The sequence below is a fragment of the Lepidochelys olivacea genome (genome assembly GCF_965140295.1).
Source record: "Lepidochelys olivacea isolate rLepOli2 genome assembly, chromosome: 8".
NCBI lineage: Eukaryota > Metazoa > Chordata > Testudines > Cheloniidae > Lepidochelys > Lepidochelys olivacea.
In genome coordinates, this window is record NC_140418.1 from 84,897,944 (window position 1) to 84,918,216 (window position 20,273).

The 20,273-nt window shown below is 40.8% G+C and overlaps 1 protein-coding gene and 1 long non-coding RNA gene across 4 annotated transcripts in view; one reads left to right on the forward strand and one right to left on the reverse strand.

Annotated features, from left to right (window-relative positions):
• The window catches only part of LOC311525606, an 80,665-nt gene extending 65,522 nt beyond the window's left edge, over positions 1-15,143 (reverse strand). The window contains exons 1-2 of the long non-coding RNA XR_014712822.1: positions 14,899-15,143; positions 13,530-13,728 (exon numbers count right to left, since the gene is read on the reverse strand). This is a non-coding gene — a long non-coding RNA (uncharacterized lncRNA). The remainder of the gene's footprint in view (positions 1-13,529; positions 13,729-14,898) is intronic.
• The window catches only part of SLC44A5 (solute carrier family 44 member 5), a 184,956-nt gene that overhangs the window by 76,845 nt on the left and 87,838 nt on the right, over positions 1-20,273 (forward strand). Inside the window, exon 1 of one of the 3 annotated variants that reach the window (XM_084637903.1) lies at positions 15,289-15,461. The exons of the other annotated variants lie outside the window; for them this stretch is intronic. Coding sequence (XP_084494029.1) covers positions 15,425-15,461 — 37 coding nt within the window. The 5' untranslated portion in view covers positions 15,289-15,424. Of the gene's footprint in view, positions 1-15,288; positions 15,462-20,273 lie in introns of those variants that run through there. 3 annotated transcript variants of the gene reach the window in all.

Consider the following 20,273-nt stretch of genomic DNA (forward strand, 5'->3'; position numbering starts at 1 on the left):
CCTTTCCTTCTGTCTACTCAGAACATAAACCACTTTCTCCCTACAGTAGTTTTGACTAAGCTTGTTTTTACTGTTGTGGTCGCTTTTTGCAAAACACTATGATTTCAGACAGCATCCCACTTCTACCACCAGCGGCCATCGATCCTCTGGGCATGCTAGGCCTCTGACCTTTACACAGGATCTCTGGAAGAATACTACTTTAGTACGGCCCTAGACCTCCACTTTTGCAAGGAAGACCCTGCAGCTCCACCACTTCAAGACTGGGTCTTTGGATTCAGCACCTCTGTTTCTCACTGTGGTTCCTCCAGCAGTTCCAAATGAGTTAGACCCCTGTCAGAGACTTACCTATTCAGTGACACAGAACCGAGGGCAGCCTTTTCAAAAGAAGACAGCTTTTATTAGCCAATTGGAATACAGTATTTTAAAGCCCTTAGGTTAGACTTGAAAAGCAAGGTTTACATGCATGTCCATGCTCACAACATTACCTGCCTCTTTGATCAAAGATGTCTAGAATTCCATCTCTCTATCTGCTCACTTGGCCGATGCATCAGGGACTTTCAGAGCTAAAAACGTAAGCTGCTAACGCTCTATAGCTCCTATTCTCTGTGTATTGGCACAGGGGGGACTTGCAACTCCCAGTCACCAGAGTCTTACATAAGCATAGAGTATTTCATTTTCTTGTCCACTTTCTGTTGGAGAACCCTACTCTTCTACTAAGTTACTGAGAATTTTAGGGCCTAGGGAATGTTAATCTAGCATGCTTGCAGCTGTAAATGCCACCCCCAGCCCTTCCATGCAGCTGCGTCTCCTGTCTGGGGTCTGTACAGCCCCGCCGTAGGGCGGGGCTGGGGGTGGTATAGCTGTGCTGGAGGAGCTGCTGGTGTGGGGTGCTGGCTCCTGGGAGCAGTGGCATCACGTTCTGTTCCTTTCTCTGCTGTGGTTCCTGGGAGAGCCCTTAGGTTCAGCGGATACTGATTTCTATCTGTGGATATCCACATCTGCAGGTATAAATTTGTATCTGCTCAGGGCTCTACAATTCATTCTTGAAAAAGTCTTTCCGGTATGGCGTACCGGCAATAAATGTCTTAATGGTATGGTGTACCTGACCGTACCGGCTTACTTGCACCACTGCTGTTGAAGTCAGTGTCAGAACTCCAGTTGATTTCCATAGTGCCGGGATTTCACTCAGTGATTTTTGCACTGCTTTTTAGTTGCTCAGTAAATTGCAAAGGTCAAAGATGGTTCCCCTGTCCAAAAGAAGCGGTGAATTCTGTGCTCATTTCATTCCCAGTTTGTGCATTTGTAGTTGTAGATGCTCTTTCATGCCATTCTACATTTTCTCCTTAACCTTTTATAATTGTTTTAATGACAGCCATTTCTCTCTTCTGAACTGGAGAGCACAAACTATGAAGAAAGGTGGTACATATGGTAAATCACGTCAGATATAACTACACAACTGCCCCCCACACTTCTGTTTGTTTAATCAGTTCTGAAATATGTAACTTTTATATTTTTGGGCTGGTTCTTCCTTCTTCATGCAGATCACTTATTGCAGCATCTGCCACCTTTAAATATGTACGTTTAAATGACACATTTCTGAAAATTTACACTGCATTTCTAAGTAGGAAACAAACCATGTTACTCTTTTATTTTATATTGCACAAAGAGAGGGGACATGTGTGAGCATAGCCAGAATAGACCCCTGAAATGTGCAGCCCTGCTTGGCTTTCTCTGGCCCAAATTCTCACAACAGTGACCCATCTCCATGCAATTGCTTGGTCTGGGCATGAAGGCAAGAGCTCCAGGCAAAAGGCCATGGATCTTTAATGGTGAATAGAGCCTTAAGTAATGAGTGACAAATGGGTGATAGTTGTGAAACAAGCTGACATTGTACAACCTGAAATGGGGCCTCTTTAAAACAGACTTGTTTTACCAGTTGAAACCATCCTAGTGGCCTTCAGCCTGAGTGGTTGAAAGTTATTAGGGTACACCTCAGAGCTAATTAGCCAATTGCTTTACAACAGAAATGTGTATGTTGAAGATTAATGATTATTAACACTTTCATTCTGAAGTAGGCATGACTTTGTTCTTTGAGTTGATAGGCAGAAAGAGAGACAGACTGTCCAGAAAATGCTTCACTCCTGAAGAAGAATATTGGGGAACATCTGATAAGCAAGCTCAGAAGGAGTTCTAAGGAAACTCTGTGTATAACCCTATCCCTAGTTTGTTATTGCAAACACTATATAATTTCACGTCAAAAGGAATTTTATAAAATCTGCGCTCTTGATGTTCTTGCCAGCCTTGTGGGATTACTATTCAGTGATCAGCTAAATTACAGTATATTAACTGCCTTAATATACAGTTCTGTGCTTCCTGTGGTGGCAGCATAAAAGGTAGCATGTTAAAAATCTTGGTGGTATCCCATGAGGTCTTCAATTTCCAGAACAATTTTAGCATGGGAACTTTGGAAATTTTGTCACATGGATGAGGCTGGAATCCTATTTGGTCTGATTTTTAAGAGGGCATAAATGCAGTGTTAAGTACCCAACAGCTACCTCACGAAAGCATTGCCTACTCCTTGTTTATGCATAAAGTAGTTAGTTGGGGGTGTGATTTGCTGTCATTCACACTTTGCCTTGTGACTGAGAGGCAGAGGATGACACAGCCTAGTGCAAACATATGATTAATGTAAGACAATACAGTGAAATAAGGCTTAAGGGCCTGAGCCTGGGCCCAATTTTGCTACCCTTCTGCACAGCTGGGAAGGGGATCAGCATCCTCCACGACTGCATGCCTGCCTTCCAAAGCCTCCCGAGAGCTCTCGGAAGTTGAGATCTGTGCGGAGGGAGTGGACAACCACAGGTTGGGTGGGTGTATGGCTGGGGGAACATCAGACCCAGGAAAGGGACGGTGTCCTCAGGCTGTATTACTTTGCATGTGGAGTCCCGTCGGTGGCGGCGTGATATCTGAGGGCAGCAATGCCTAGGAGGAGTTTCTGGAGGCTGCTCATGGTATAGAGTTGTCATGGAAGTATAGGACTTTAGTGCAGATGGCCCCTGGCCTCCTAAAAAGTTTGCTAGATCCTGGAACTTCACCTGGGTTTTTCTTCCCTTGCCGTTCCTGCAGGTTTTATTGTAGGAAGTGCTGTCTGGCTCTCTTAGAGATGCCAACCACCATAAAAAGCTGCAACTAGAGTCACTGGGAGCAGCTGGGGTGCTCAGCATTTTTGAAAATCAGGTGCCGAAATATGGACATAGGAGCCTAATTTTAGGCACCTACATTTGAAAATCCTGGCCAAAATTTCTCAAAATGTACAGCTTGAACCTGAGGGGAACTGAGCACCTGTAACTGCTGATGTGGCAGGCACCTTAAAAATACCAGAGAGAGAGAAAGAATCATCTCATCCTGAAGTCAACTGATGTAGCAGATGGTCAGCATCTCACAGCATCAGGCCCTCTGAGTTCAAAGTAAACGCTGCTATGTGTGTAATGTATTGCAAAATCTATTACATATAGCCACTGTACAGAAATGAAAATGAACCGGTGCCAGTTTGTATTTTTGACATGTCTAGTTCCTGCTATATGACTTGCACAAATAATTATTGCAAAATGTTTTTCTGGGGAAACTAGATGAGGCAGCGTTTCCGAGGGGTAGCCGTGTTAGTCTGTATCCACAAAAACAATGAGGAGTCTGGTGGCACCTTAAAGACTAACAGATTTACTTGGGCATAAGCTTTCATGGGTAAAAAAACCCACTTCTTCAGATGCATGGAGTGAAAATTACATTTACAGGCATAGATATACTAGCACATGAAGAGAAGGGAGTTATCTTACAAGTGGAGAACCAGTGTTGACAAGGCCAGTTCAGTCAGGGTGGATGTGGTCTGCTCCCGATAATTGATGAGAAGGTGTCAATACCAAGAGAGGGAAAATTTGCTTTTGTAGTGAGCCAGGTACTCCCAGTCCCTATTCAAGCCCAAATTAATGGCGTTAAGTTTGCAAATGAATTGTAGCTCTGCAGTTTCTCTTTGAAGTCTGTTTTTTGAAGTTTTTTTGTTGAAGGATGACTACTTTTAAATCTGTTATTGAATGTCCAGGGAGATTGAAGTGTTCTCCTACTGGCTTTTGTATGTTACCAGTCCTGATGTCTAATTTGTGTCCATTGATTCTTTTACATAGAGACTGTCGGGTCTGGCCAATATACATGGCAGAGGGGCATTGCTGGCACATGATGTCATATTATCACATTAGTAGATGTGCAAGTGAATGAGCCCCTGATGCTGTGGCTGATGTGGTTAGGTCCTCGTTGTTTTAGATGAGGCAGCATTGTCATTGGAAGGGGTAAACAGCTTTAATTATTATTAACAATTTACCCTTATACTTTGCTGTTCCATCTGCAGTGGCAGCCAGTTAGATCTTTTAAAAGCATTGTATTCTGAGAGCTTGCATCAAGAGGTATAGGAGAAAGTGCTTTTGAGTAAATTTACAGCAATTGGAGGGAGCTCAGTGTTGAAAGGAAAACTTAACCTTGATATGTACTACATTATGTAAATTGCTTGCTTAAAAAATTAAGAGGAGGGGAAAAGCTAGTTTTCACTGTTAGACAGAATTAGCTTGACATTGAACCATTTTGTGTCTGCACCTGACTATTATTTATAGATGGACAAGTGAATGATGTAAAGTTTAGTAGCATGGAAGAAGAGCTACTACTGTAATCCAATTTAAGACCTGAGAATTTTTAGCAAATATTGTGCACTATGCTACCTTTATTGTTTTAAATAATTAAAATATTACACTACTGAACTAGGGCCTTGATCTTGCAATGAGTTCTACAGGGGCAGACCCTCTACACCCACACAGATCTCACTTACATTACTTGATCACTAACTGCCATTTTGCCATTTTTGTTAACTGGTTTTGTGCCACATCTTCACAAATATTGCATATACCATTTGTTGAGCCTCAATGAGTAACATTTCACCCACAACATGCAATGCTATTAAACTGATGTGAAGGCAAACAGTATACAGTCACTTCATATCATTATTTTAAAAAGCTCAGTTTATTAATTCTTAATGCATAAACCAACCACAGCACATAGGGACCTGTGGGAGTATCAGGAAACTACTGAAGTACCTAATCAGCCACAGCAGCGTTCTCTACAACAATTTTCAATTAACTTTTAAAACAATAATTCAATGGTACCATTCCATAACAACATATTTTAAATGATCTTATAAAGAATGCATGTTACGGTCTGCCATATAATGAAGTACTGAGATAGGAAACAAAGACCTCAGACATTCAGTGACTGCATAGATTGAGTGACAAGTGGACTCATGACTTTTGCACCAAGTTACAAACCTCTACTACCATTGGCTCTGCTGGAAAATCTCCACTAGCTCTCTGTAGCATTAGGGCTGACATCCTTTGTATAGGTTTCAGAGTAACAGCCGTGTTAGTCTGTATTCGCAAAAAGAAAAGGAGTACTTGTGGCACCTTAGAGACTAACCAATTTATTTGAGCATGAGCTTTCGTGAGCTACAGCTCACTTCATCAGATGCATACCGTGGAAACTGCAGCAGACTTTATATATACACAGAGAATATGAAACAATACCTCCTCCCACCCCACTGTCCTGCTGGTAACAGCTTATCTAAAGTGATCATCAGGTTGGGCCATTTCCAGCACAAATCCAGGTTTTCTCACCCTCCACCCCCCCACACAAATTCACTCTCCAAAGCTCATGCTCAAATAAATTGGTTAGTCTCTAAGGTGCCACAAGTACTCCTATCCTTTGTATAAACATTTGAGCAGATCTGTTTATTTCCAGTAGAGGGAATCAGCGTATATACGTACAGGCCCCACTACATTATTTGTTAATGTGTACTTAAAGGCAACACTTTTTCTAGCCACATGATGCTGTCCTTGTGGCTCAAACATCAACAAATCATAAGAAACTAATAGTGTTCTAAATAGAAAACAGCAGTTCATTAGGCTGATTAATAGCTTGCTGGCAAAATTCTAAGCTAGTGAATATCTGTGCTTAGCAATGTCTGTTGTGTGTTTTCTAATATGCCCCTCTGTACTCTAAATTTACTTTGACAGCTGGTAAACAGATATGTGGTGTATGATAGTCCAATATAGGATTTGTTGAAGCAGACTTTGAGAGAGGCAGTGCAAATGGAGCCCGGCATCTATAAAAACTGCAATCATTTGGCTACCCTGCTTTTTTAATTCCATTCTTACTTACTTACATTCCAACTTACAGTTGGTATAATGAAGAGAGCTCACTCGCAATGAGACTGGCTCACATGCAGTGGTTAATATTTTAAAATAGGTAAAAATCTTAGAAAATCATAGTGATCAATAGTAGTTCAGATATGCTGGATATGATAAGTAGCTTGATTAGTAAATATTACAATGCTTTGTTTTGCTGTGGCAGAGTATGTGGTTTCATATACAGACTGTGTAGCTTTATTCAGACGGCCATAGTGAACTACTGGATGAGATGTTTTTGCATCATTGTTTATCACAGATTCAGGCAACAAGGTTGACCTTATTAAGCAGTCTGTTAACTTTTGTTGCTATATGGTTTAATCCAGCCCTGTTCTGTAAAATTGTCATGGGAATCAACAGTGCTCTGTGTGTGTGTGTGTGTGTGTTTGTTTTACAACTGGAATTTCAGAATTGGTGTTTTAATCACATTCACCACAAGTAAAACTGAAACTAGATACCAGCCAGGATTGCACATTGGGAATTTACTCTCAAATACTGTACATGGCTAAAGGGAGGTGTGGCTAGATTATTTCATAAAAACAACTTCAAGCATTTAGATTTGACACAACAGCTGCAATTTCTTTTGCTCATTTTCTAATGCAGATATCATAATACCTAGAGTAAACAAACCAGACATGTTTGCACTGGCTGCTGTTCACAGTGCATTTTGTATTGTATTTCACATCTATGGTAACATAATGTGAACTTTAACCCATTTTGTGTATTTTTATGTGTTATACCGAAACCTAAAATGTCCATTTCATAAGAACAGCCATACTGGGTCAGACTAGTGGTCCACGTAGCCCAGTATCCTGTCTTCTGACTGTGACCAATGCCAGGTGCTTCAGAGGCAATGAACAGAACAGGGCAATCATCAAGTAATCCATCCCCTGTTGTCCTCTCCCAGCTTCTGGCAGTCAGAGGCTAGGGACACTGAGAGCATGGGGTTGCATTCCTGACTATCTTAGCTAATAGCTGTTGATGAACCTATTTTCTAGGAACTTATCTAATTCCTTTTTTGAACCTGTTATGTTTTGTCCCTCACAACATCCCCTGGCATTGAGTTCCACAGGTTCACTGTGCATTGTGTAAAGAAATACTTCCTTTTGTTTGTTTTAAACCTGCTGCGTATTGTCAAAGTCAGATTCAGGACTCACATAATTTGTCAGACCACTCTGTTTATTAGCAAAGCGCTTTGCTAACGCACCCAGATGTGAGCCACTCTCTGAGGCTCAAGATAACTTATTTATACAGCTAAGCCAAAGCCAATTTAACATAAGAGACAAAAGAAAGCAGAAACTGACAAATATACATACATATCTTATTTGCATACTAACGTTTACCAATCTCCTAGCTCAGTAGGAGCTCTAAGTTAATTAGTTTGAGGACCCATTGTCTCACACTCCTTAATGTTTCTCTTCCTGACAACTATATTTCAACAAACCCTTCAAGTAGCATTTCTTTAATGAATTATAATTTCAATATAATTCATTCTACTTTCACACTATTAATTTCATTGGGTGACCCTGCTGGTGCTTGTGTTGTTTTCTTCACAAAGAAAAAAGGTTCCTCCAGTTCTTAGCCCCATGACACAAACCTGATGAATCTATTAGAGAGGACATCCAAAAGTAGCCCCTTCTGGGAAAGCTCCTGAGTCTGTAACTTTTTTGCAGGCATGTTAGTATCTTGGCTTTGCATTTTCTAAAACCTGCCTGCTCTGCCTCCTTTCAGTTATCTTCTTTCCTTTCATACTAAATAGGGAGGATGGGAAGAAGTCATTAAAAGACTGATATTTAGTGTTTTCCCTCCTCATGTGAATAATCACACTGACTTAGGTGGAACTGCTTGGATTTGGCCAGCTGTGGGTTATGTTTTCTGTCATAATAAAACTGGCTGCAAAAGCACAATTATTTTTCGGAATGTAGTATCTTGTTTTCAGTTAGTAAATAAACAATCAGTCCATTTCACAGACAGCAGAATGTGGTGCATGCATAAATACACCCTGACATTTTAGTCTGTTCCCAGATCACAAGCACTAGCATCATGATCTAAGAGCTATTAATGTGGGAACATTTTATAGGCACCGGAATAAAACATCCAATTTTGTTTCCAGCATTCCTACAGGCTGTACAGCAAGTTAACTAAATGAGAGTATTCAGGCCCTACAGTAGATAGGCATTTTAGAAGAAAAGTGGGTGTGTTTTGATGTGTTCTTGTGGAAGCCAGTACCCAAATGTTTTTCTAGCTCACAGCTGGGTCATAGGACCGTTGGCATTTTGAGTTCTGAGTGCAAGGCAAAAAGTTTGTGTGTTTTGTGTGTGTGGAGTTTTGAGTAAACATAGTAAACTGTTAGGAGCCATTGCTCTTGTGTGCTTACCTGGAAATAATCCAAACTTTTGTCAAACTTAAAAAAAATAATAAAAAATGAAAAATAAAAAAGAGGAAGAATCCTTATATCCATATTTGACTTTCTTGAATGTACATTGCTCTAAATCCAACTCATGCAAGTGTGTAACCATCCACAAGATTCTCCTTATGAATGGATATCTGGATTTGCAGATATAAAATCTGTAGAAACAGCTAGCTTAACTGTGTGAATAATAATAATAATAATTATAGCTTATTTTTGTAGTTTATTTCAAGCCAAAGGATTCCAGTACTGTACAATCTATGGAGCTGATTCTCCTTTTGCTCACACTGGGGTAAGAGCCTGATTCAAAGCCTGCTGGAAATCAATGCAAAGGGCATAAGTCAGGAGTAATTCCAGTTAAGTCACTGGAATTTCAAAAATGTAAAAATTGCGAGTCCACAGTCCAGATCCCTCTATTAATACACAAAAGCTTGTGAAGCATTGAGGGTTGCCGCGTATTCAGTGTACCTTACACACCCCAAAGGCAAAGAAACTAAAATTAAAGACACCCAAGAGTACATACTTTCTCCTCCTCCACCCACCTATATCCATCTTAACATTGCCACAGCTACCATACACCACTGACCATGCACCACAACCTTAACTTTGCTCCCCTTTTGCAGATCTCCACATACCCTTTAGGAGACAGTTTTTTGTTTCCCCCCCAACACTAGTATTTGTGGGTGTCTGGTGAAGCAGTTGGTTATGTTGGGAGAGGGTTGTTCAGTTAAAGGGTTAAGTGGAGAAAGGCAGTTAGAGGGGCGATGGTAGGCTGGCAACCCTACAGGGCAGATTTATGTCATGTGCATAGTAGTCCTCCACCCCTTTCCTGGGAAAGAATGCAGGAGGATTGCTGGTTCTTTCTCAGACTTCCTCTCCACAGGGAAGCACTTCTCATATCAGCAAGCCATTGGTCCTGCTCTCAGAACTTGTCGCTGATCTCCATTGCCCTGTCTAGACTCCTGTCCACGTCTGCCTTCTAGGTTCCTTACAGAGGCCACGGTCTGGGTGCCATGGCACTACATCATGTAATGGCAGAGAGTTAAAAAGTGACAAGTTTTTAAAGTGCGCTTCTACCAAATCTAGAAGTCTAAATAATAAGACGGGTGAACTAGAGTGCCTTGTATTAAATGAGGATATTGATATAATAGGCATCACAGAAACTTGGTGGAATGAGGATAATCAATGGGACACAGTAATACCAGGGTACAAAATATATTGGAAGGACAGAGCAGGTCATGCTGGCTGGGGAGTGGCACTATATGGGAAAGAAAGCGTAGAATCAAATGAAGTAAAAATCTTAAATGAACCAAACTGTACTATAGAATCTCTATGGATAGTAATTCCATGCTCAAATAATAAGAATATAGCGATATCTATATATATATAGATATAGATATATTACTGACCACCTGACCAGGATGGTGATAGTGACTGTGAAATGCTCAGGAAGATTAGAGAGGCTATTAAAAAAAATAATAATAATAATGGGGGATTTCAACTATCCCCATATTGACTGGGTACATGTCACCTCAGGATGGGGTGCAGAGACACATCAAATGACTGCTCCTTGGAGCAGCGAGTTCTGGAACCCACAAGTCCTAAGCTGAGCACAGGATCAGGTCCAAGAGGTGAATATAGCTGGACCAGGATCAGGTCCAAGAGGTGAATATAGCTGGACCACTTGGTAATAGTGACCATAATATAATTAAATTTAACACCCCTGTAGCAGGGAAAACACCACAGCAGCCCAAGACTGTAGGATTTAATTTCAGAAAGGGAAACTATGCAAAAATGAGGAGGTTAGTTAAACAGAAATTAAAAGGTACAGCACCAAAAGTAAAATCCCTACAAGCTGCATGGAAACTTTTTAAAGACACCATAATAGAGGCTCAACTTAATGTATACCCCAAATTTCAAAAACACAGTAAGAGAACCAAAAAAGTGCCACTGTGGCTAAACAACAAAGTAAGAGAAGCAGTGAGAGGCAAAAAGGCATCTGTGTGATGCTTTTGCCGGGACCAGGTCAGGAATGCTCTCTAGAACTCCTGTAAAAAGTTAGTAAGCAATCTAGCTAGAAATGCGTTAGATTTTCTTTTGTTTAAATGGCTGGTGTATAAGCTGTGCTGAATGGAATGTATATTCCTGTTTTTGTGTCTTTTTGTAACTTAAGGTTTTGCCTAGAGGGATTCTCTGTGTTTTGAATCTGATTACCCTGTAAGGTATTTACCATCCTGATTTTACAGAAGTGATTCTTTTACTTTTTCTTTAATTAAAATTCTTCTTTTAAGATCCTGATTGCTTTTTCATTGTTCTTAAGATCTAAGGGTTTGTGTCTGTGTTCACCTATGCAAATTGGGGAGGATGTTTATCAAGCCTTCCCCAGGAAAGGGGGTGTAGGGCTTGGGGGGATATTTTTGGGGAATGACGTCTCCAAGCGGGCTCTTTCCCTGTTCTTTGTTTAAAACGTTTGGTGGTGGCAGCATAGGGTTCAAAGGCAAGGCAAAGTTTGTACCTTGGGGAAGTTTTTAACCTAAGCTGGTAAGAATAAGCGTAGGGGGTCTTTCATGCAGGTCCCCACATCTGTACCCTAGAGTTCAGAGTGGGGAAGGAACCTTGACAACATCAGAAGCAGGAAGCCTGCTAAACAACCAGTGGGATCACTGGATGATCGAGATGCTAACGGAGCACTCAAGGCCATTGCGGAGAAACTAAATGAATTCTGTTGGTCTTCATGGTTGAGGATGTGAGGGAGATTCCCAAACCTGAGCCATTCTTTTTAGGTGACAAATCTGAGGAACTGTCCCACATTGAGGTGTCATTAGAGGAAGTTTTGGAACAAATTGATAAACTAAACAGTAATAAGGCACCAGTACTAGATGGTATTCACCCAAGAGTTCTGAAGGAACTCAAACGTGAAATTGTAGGCCTACTAACTGTAGTCTTTAACCTATCATTTAAATCAGCTTCTGTACCAAATGACTGAAGGATAGCTAATGTGACGCCAATTTTTAAAAAGGGCTCCAGAGGTGACCCCAGTAATTATAGGCCAGTAAGCCTGACTTCAGTACTGGGCAAACTGTTTGAAACTATAGTAAAGAACAAAATGGTCAGACACATAGATGAACATAATTTGTTGGGGAAGAATCAACATGATATTTGTAAAGGGAAATAATGCCTCACCAATCTACTAGAATTCTTTGAGGGAATCAACAAGCATGTGGACAAGGGGGATCCAGTGGATATAGTGTGTTTAAATTTTCAGAAAGCCTTTGACAAGGGCCCTCACCAAAGACCCTTAAGGGCCCTCTTAAGCAAAGTAAGCAGTCATGGGATAAGAGGGAAGGTTCTCTCATGGATTGCTAACTGGTTAAAAGATAAGAGACAAAGGGTTGGAATAAATGGTCAGTTTTCAGAATGGAGAGAGGTAGATAGTGGTGTCTCCCTGGGATCTGTACTGGGCACAGTCCTATTCAGCATATTCATAAATGATCTGGGAAAAGGGGTAAACAGTGAGGTGGCAAAATTTGCAGATGATACAAAACTACTCAAGATAGTTCAGTCCCATGCAGATTGCAAAGAGCTACAAAAGGATCTCTCAAAACTGGGACCGGGCAACAAAGTGGCAGATGAAATTCAATGTTGATAAATGCAAAGTAATGCACATTGGAAAACATAATCCCAACTATAGATATAAAATAATGGGGTCTAAATTATCTGTTACCACTCAAGAAAGGGATCTTGAAGTCATTGTGGATAGTTCTCTGAAAACATCCACTCAGTGTGCAATGGCAGTCAAAAAGCGAACAGAATGTTGGAAATCATTAAGAAAGGGATAGATATAAGACAGAAAATATCATATTGCCTCTACATAAATCCATGGTACACCCACATCTTGAATACTGCATGCAGATGTGGTCGCCCCATCTCAAAAATGATATATTGGACTTGGAAAAAGGTTCAGAAAAGGGCAACAAAAATGATTAGGAGTATGGAATGGCAGCCATATGATGAGAGATTAATAAGACTAGGACTTTTCAACTTGGGGAAAAAAGAGGACTAAGGGGGGATATGATAGTCTATAAAATCATGACTGGTGTGGAAAAAGTAAATAAGGAAGTGTTATTTACACCTTCTCATAACACAAGAGCCGGGGGTCACCAAATGAAATTAATAGGCGGCAGGTTTAAAACAAACAAAAGGAAGTATTTTTTCACACAGCGCACAGTCAACCTGTGGAACTCTTTGCCAGAGAATGTTGTGAAGGCCAAGACTACAACAGGGTTAAAAAAAGAACTAAATAAATTCATGGAGGTTAGGTCCATTAATGGCTATTAGCCAGGATGGGCAGGGATGGTGTCCCTAGCCTCTGTTTGCCAGAGTTTGGGAATAGGTCCATTAATGGCTATTAGCCAGGATGGGCAGGGATGGTGTCCCTAGCCTCTGTTTGCCAGAGTTTGGGAATGGGCGACAGGGAATGGATCACTTGATGATTACCTGTTCTGTTCATTCCCTCTGTGGCGCCTGGCATTGGCCGCTATCGGAAGACAGGATATTGGGCTAGATGGACCTTGGTCTGACTCAGTATGGCCGTTCTTATGTTCTTACTGGGTTTCCTGTCCAGGGTCTGCAGGACCAGGTTTGTCCTTTAAAGTACTGTACGTGCTGTAGTAAGGGAAAACCAGGAGAAAATAAATTTAATATTAAGGAGAGCAAACCTTTCCTATGGGTTCAATGCCACCTTTCCATTGACAGTTTTTTTTCTGAAGTTGCCAAGGCCTTAGCCACTACAGAAACAAAAATAGATTTTTTAAAAAAATGTTTTAAGTATTGACACTTACCTGCTTTTCATGAGGTCTGTGGGATTCCTCTAAGAGTCTTTCCTTTTGGCTCCAAAGAGCTGCATTTGTGGAGCCAGCCAGAGGAGACGTTTTCAGGTCTATACATTGCTCAAATACATTGTCAGCATTGAATGTGCTAGCCCGGAGGGAGGCGGGGGAAGGGGAGGACGCAGCCCACTGACACCTACAGGAGTTATGCCTGCAAGGTGAAGACAGTAAATGAAACTATGAGTTCAAATGTATCCATACCCTCAGGACCATTATCAAATCAGCATATCTGAATGTCATCTGGCTTTCTGGGACATCAATTCAGTTAATCAGGGCTTCATTTTAATATTCTCCATTAAAGTAGAGTAGTATCCATAGATCATTACCTTCAGGTTTTCAACTATTTTCCCATTCAGCCTCGTAGTTATAAATAAAACTAGTTAACTTTTTGTAGCAATTATCACTTGACACATGTCCAGCTGCTCACTAATGTTTGCATAGTTCTATTAACCCTGTTGTCATGTCATAAGTCAAATGTGCACCTTTGGGTACTTTGAGACTAAAAGCAGACAGATGTACTATGGTGGGGGCTATGAATCACAAATCTCCATAGGACCCCAAATTAATCCTTGGTATTGCAGGGTATCTCTAACTCCCAGAAGTTAATAGTGCTGTCTGTTCCTCTGTGTTTGGGGAGTACCGTACACTTTCTGGGCACTAACACCCTATCAATAAATAATTAATAGAAAAGATATTGCAATTTAAGGGATGGTATTTTCAAGCTGTCTTCCAGAGTTAAAAACACAGAGTATTTTTTCAGATCTAACAGCACCCCTAAAAAAAGAAACAAAACCTCCCAAACAACCCCCCCAACATTAATTGCCATATATAAAAACCCTCCACACTGCAAGTAGTTAACAGCAACATTTTCTTTCTACACAGATAAAATTTTTACTATATCAAAGCAAGATAACTGTGGAATAGTGAGTGGAATAAATTATTCCAGGAGATCTGAAAGCCGCTACTCTCCACTCACCTGGAATTGATGAAAATGAAAATCTTTTGAAATCCACAGTAAATTAACATCGGCACTCATCATAGAAATTTTTTCTGCCAAATGTATGGGCCATGCTTAACTGAGAGTCTCATTTTGATTTCCACTATCAAGCCCCATAGCACCAAAAAAGACATCATGGAATTATAGCTGTTACTTCCAGATTTTTTTAAAAAATTCTGTATGTGTGTGTTAGAGTGTGTGTATCTATATAATATAGATTTGCATAGAGTATACATGGTATGTAATAGCAAGAGAAGTGTGTACACACACACACAGAGATTTGCCCAAGAACAGCAGAATTTGCACCTTTGTGACCTCCCTTACTCTTTCTTTGCTGGGTATGTCGATCAATTATATCTTCCCAAAGACTTCTTATTTTGCCATGTGTTGCCAGTTTCTGTCACTGATTCTTTTTCCAGTTTGGTAGAGGCTCCATAGTATTAGTTGTACGTCTGTTGCTCTTTTGCAGGTAGCCTGACTTTGATCCCCACTCTCATTTTCTCAGATGAACTCTCATCCAATGAAACTTTGTGTGTTTTCCCCCTATAAATATAAGAGCTTTAAGAGAGCTTCCCTTTACTCTGTGACATGTATAGTCCCAGACTGGTCTGGAGTAGGTAGGTGGAGCAGTGGGTGATATCATTTTTCTATTAGCAGAAAGCCCTCCCTCCCTTGTAAGTTTCCATTCCTACTGGAGGAGCCTATGCCACTCCAAGCAGCTTTATTTTTAAACTTGGTTGAATAGTACTTTTGTGGATTAAGCGTACTGGGGAAACTGCTTCCAGCACAGAAGTCTGCAGTTAATACCCCTCTTAGACATAGCTTGCTAAACTGATCAGGAAGCAGTGATATGGCCAGGGAAGAAGAAAACTACTACGGGAAACATGGTAATTTACCTACCCCCTTGTGTTCTCAAAAAATGAAATGCTTCATAAGGGCTCTAGCCAATGACCATCAAAGTCAACTGGAGTCTTTCCCTTGACTTCAGTGGGGTTTGGATCAGGCCCTAAGTGGCTTTAGCTAACTTCCTCCATTATTTGCAAAATCATGTAACTTCTTCCAGAATTGAGCTTACAGTTACAATTAATGGCAGATAGAAGGTAGAATTTGTATAAATATAACTAATTTTCATTTTAGACAAATGATTTAACTTAAAAAATCACTGCAGTGTAATAAAGTGTGACAGAAGTAATTTTGTTTATTGTTTAGACTTTTTTAGAGTTGGAATTGGGAAGTTAAATCTCATTTGAAGTATTTATTGTAATGGAAGAATAATTCAACCTAAAATTCCTGTTATAAAATAGTCTATGAAATAGATCTGTCTAGTCTGTGAAGAGTGATTATCATCTCTGTTTTTAATCCGAGGAAGAAAATGACTGTGTAATTATTCCACACCAGTGGCTACTTCCCCTATGCCTCCCAAACTCCTAAAGGTTTTAATCAGCTTTCAGAATTAAATGTTTTGTTTTTATTTTCAAAATGTTGCTGATACAACACTTAGCAAGTGAGTTGTTTTTGTTTTTTTTAAAAGAAGGGGTCACCTTCTTTAAAGGGGAGAAGATTTGATATGTTACTTGGAAAAGGAGAGTGAGAACAAGCAGTGTGTGCCCATGGTTCATTGTTATGTGAAACTATAATCACAAATTTGTGTTTCAGTGAAGAAATTCCTATAATGCTGCAGCTTACTTTTGTCAAGGAATTTGAATGTGTGTTTGGCTTTGAATGTATTTAGTGTTCCTTATGTAAACAGTTATATTCCATAATGGATTTGTGGCAAAGTTTAGAAAAAGAAAAACAAGACAGGCTGAGCGCTGGTGTACTGCTCTGTGCCCCAATAAGCATGGTGAAGAAATTTGCAGTAGTGCAGTGGCTTTATTTTTGTTAATCAGCGTCACTGTTGGATAACATTCCCCAGTTTGTTTAATTGCTGGAGAAGAAAATCTCCATTTGAGTTAGAGATCATTTTCTGGAGCATTTTGTCTATTTTTATCCTCTTGCCTATAAATTAGAAGGTATTGACATTCATTGTAGAAGTATTGTGGAGCTCGCTTACATTCAGATGTGATCCACAAATGTATATATCTTCCAAGGTGCATTTTCTTTGCACCAAATCAAATCTGTGCAGGCATGCTGTAGCTAACACAACTGAAACCAATTACCATATGGTATACTGTTAAAAGAGATGATCTTGTTTGTAGAAAGTAGCCCACTTACTGTTTCACATTGTATTGTATCTTGCCCCACTGGCTATGCCATCAAACCATTCCGCTGAATACAGATATCCTGAGAGCACAGGAAATTGCCCCTATTAACAAGCTTCATCAGTGCAATGTAGGCCAAGTGGAGGAATGTCTATAAGCAAAGTAAATCCCTACTGGAAATTCATTATGCCTGGCCTGCTCTTATTTTCAGGGGCTGAGAAATCTTGCCTGTCTGCTTGGAAGTGGGGCCGGGGGGAAGAACAGACCTGTTAAATATATTTATTGAGGGCCAGATCTTGGCTGACATGTCAGTGCAGAGGAGGAAGGGGGAGAAAGACCTCATTTCCCATGCAGACTCCCAACATCTGGGTTCCAACTGCTGGGAGAAGCAGAGACAGAGCAAGTGTTGATCACCTGGTACCCTACCCCAGCAGGTGGGTGGGGATTGGGCGGCTCCTAGAGGGCGGGGGGTGAGTAATCTGTAAATCTCGTAAAGGAGGGGGTGCAGATTTTCCCCTCTCTAAGTCCCATTTCCTTTTGCTGGGATGTTCTTGGGTGGTGGGTGGTGGACACTGCCTTTACACAGGTTTCAGAGTAACAGCCGTGTTAGTCTGTATTCGCAAAAAGAAAAGGAGTACTTGTGGCACCTTAGAGACTAACCAATTTATTTGAGCATGAGCTTTCGTGAGCTACAGCTCACTTCATCGGATGCATACCGTGGAAACTGCAGCAGACTTTATATACACACAGAGAATATGAAACAATACCTCCTCCCACCCCACTGTCCTGCTGGTAATAGCTTATCTATTATCTATAAGCTATTACCAGCAGGACAGTGGGGTGGGAGGAGGTATTGTTTCATATTCTCTGTGTGTATATAAAGTCTGCTGCAGTTTCCACGGTATGCATCCGATGAAGTGAGCTGTAGCTCACGAAAGCTCATGCTCAAATAAATTGGTTAGTCTCTAAGGTGCCACAAGTACTCCTTTTCTTTTTGCCTTTACACAGGGCAATAAACTCGGTCTAGTATCCTGTAGGTAGTAAGCCACAGTGTATTGGTATGTAGTAAAGTTACAGGTTCTAAATCATACCAGAAAGAAGTTATTTTTTAAAATGTTTAATCTATGGAAGGTCTTACGCCGTAAACTGAGGCAATACAGAGTGCAGGCCTTTCCACAGCACAAGTTATGAGGTTTCTTCTCAATTTGCCCTTACCTTCTGTTCTGGGCTCACTCTTGGTTTAAATGGCTTGTGGGTGACAACATAGCCTGTGTCCTGTACTCGCCAGCTGTATTGCTACACACACAGCGGCTCCAGAGCTATAAACTGCCAAAGTTCTTTTGTGGTAAAAATTATATTTTAGGGGTTTACTGGGGTGGAAGAGAAGAAACAGAGTCATGGAGTCTGCTGTGTTTATTGTACTGTGCCTGTGAATATTTTGATAAGGTTTTTCTGATATGAGGCATGAGACCAAAGTCTGAATTTAGTTAATGAGTAAAGGCAGCTTTTAAAATATATTTCTTCGAGCTCCACTCTGACCATGCTGCTTTGTATTTAGCTTTTATTTTGTTAAAAATTGCCAAGAACTTGACAGTGTTATTTGAAAAAATTAAAATTAACTTCACAATTTCCAGGGTAAATATTGGAGGACAGAAGGACAGAAAAAAGCAACAAATAGAGAAATGTAAGAGTATTCAAAGTCAAAGCAGGTTAATGCTGTGATACATTTCATGAACTGTGCATTAACAGTACATACACATATGCATATGCATCTGTATCTTTCACTACATTGCTTTACTTTAACAGGCAGCCTTGCATTTATACTTGGACTAATTTATTATTAACATAAACATATCCACCTAAAGTAATGGATTAGATTTTCTTAGTGTAATTAGTGCTTTTCAGGTACTTGACTGGCACAAAATTGTGTGGAAATTGGTAACATCTGAATACTACTATTTGTAAAACCTGGGGACTTTTTGGTGAAAATGAAAACGAAGGGCCATATCTTTGTCTAACTGCACCAAAATGGGCACAACAGGTTTGTCCTGTCACATAGTCTCTCCTCCTTCACCTGGAAAATTCTCTCGCAAAGCTTCCCTGTTTGTTGCTCCTGTTCATTAGCCAGGGACATCTCCCTGGGAACAGTGTGCTGCATATTGTCCCTGATGCCTGTACAAGTGCAGAGAAGCCAAGTTGAATGAAGAGCCTCCTGCCATTTGGAGAAAAGAAATGCCACAGTCAATCCCAAAGTTGCCATTTGTAGGGAGCTCTGCATTCTATGGAGTGACTTCAGAGTGATCAAGAAGTAAGCTCTTTGAGGGAGGGACTGTCTCATTGTTCTGTGTTGGTACAGCACCTAGCACCATAGGATCCTGGCCCGTGACTGGGGCTCCAGGGCGCTACAATAATACAATAATAAATACTACTAATGATGACAATGAAGTTGGACAGAAGGCCGATAGGAGAAAGACTGGTGACCAGGAATAGGGTGGACTTGATTTGTTAGAGAAGACTGCAGATGGGAACAAGGGGAGAGGAAAGAACAATAGGAATGGGGATGGAGAGGGAAGGACAGGGAAAGAGCAAGCAGTTGATGTTAGAGGCAATGTAAGAGCAGAACATCAGCAGGAGAAAGAGTACAAAAATTGGGACAGTGTGACAGAGACTAAGGGCTGGTGTACACTAGAGAATTAGATTGACCCAGCTACATTCCTCACCCCTGGAAAAATCCACACACCCCTGGGTGACATAGTTAAGCCGACCTAAATCCCCATGTAGATAGCATTAGGTCAACAGAAGATTTCTTCTGTGGCCCTAGCTACCACCTCTCGGGGAGATGGATTAATCACAGTGATGGGAGAAGCTCTCCCGTCAGCATAGGTAATGTCTATACTGAAGCCCTGTAGCAGTGCCGCTGCAGAGTTTCAAGTGTAGACAAGCCCTGAGTAAGGTAAAATAGGGCAGGCGATAACCTTAGCACTGACATTAAACTAAGGGTTCTAATTCAGATTTGGTTGTACAGCACTGAGGGATGCTCAGTGAATAATGTTCTATACAGCAGTATTGTAGCAGCAGCTTGCAGTGCAGTGCTCCCCATAGTTAACAGAAATATACGAGGCTCTCGCATTGACACCATGCTGTATCTGTAACTTGGCACGTCAGTGGGTTTGTTATAACACAAGACTGGGCTCACAGTGTTGAGCACATGTTCTGAAGAATAATGAATATTGTCTATATGCTGCAGATATTTTTTCAAACTTGAACATTTTGACTAATTAAAAGCTAAACAAGCAGATGGCGTCAGTCCATGCTAGGCCAGCTTTCCCCTCCACAAGATTGTAGAGAATGGTAGGAACCAGCTAATATTCTTGACATCCAACCCAAGACTGGGGGAAACTTTGGAAAGGGAGGAATAAGGTTAAATAGTACATTTCATTGTTGTTGCCCCTTTGCCAAGACAAAGCAGATTTGGGAGCTTTGTTGGGAAGGTGCCCG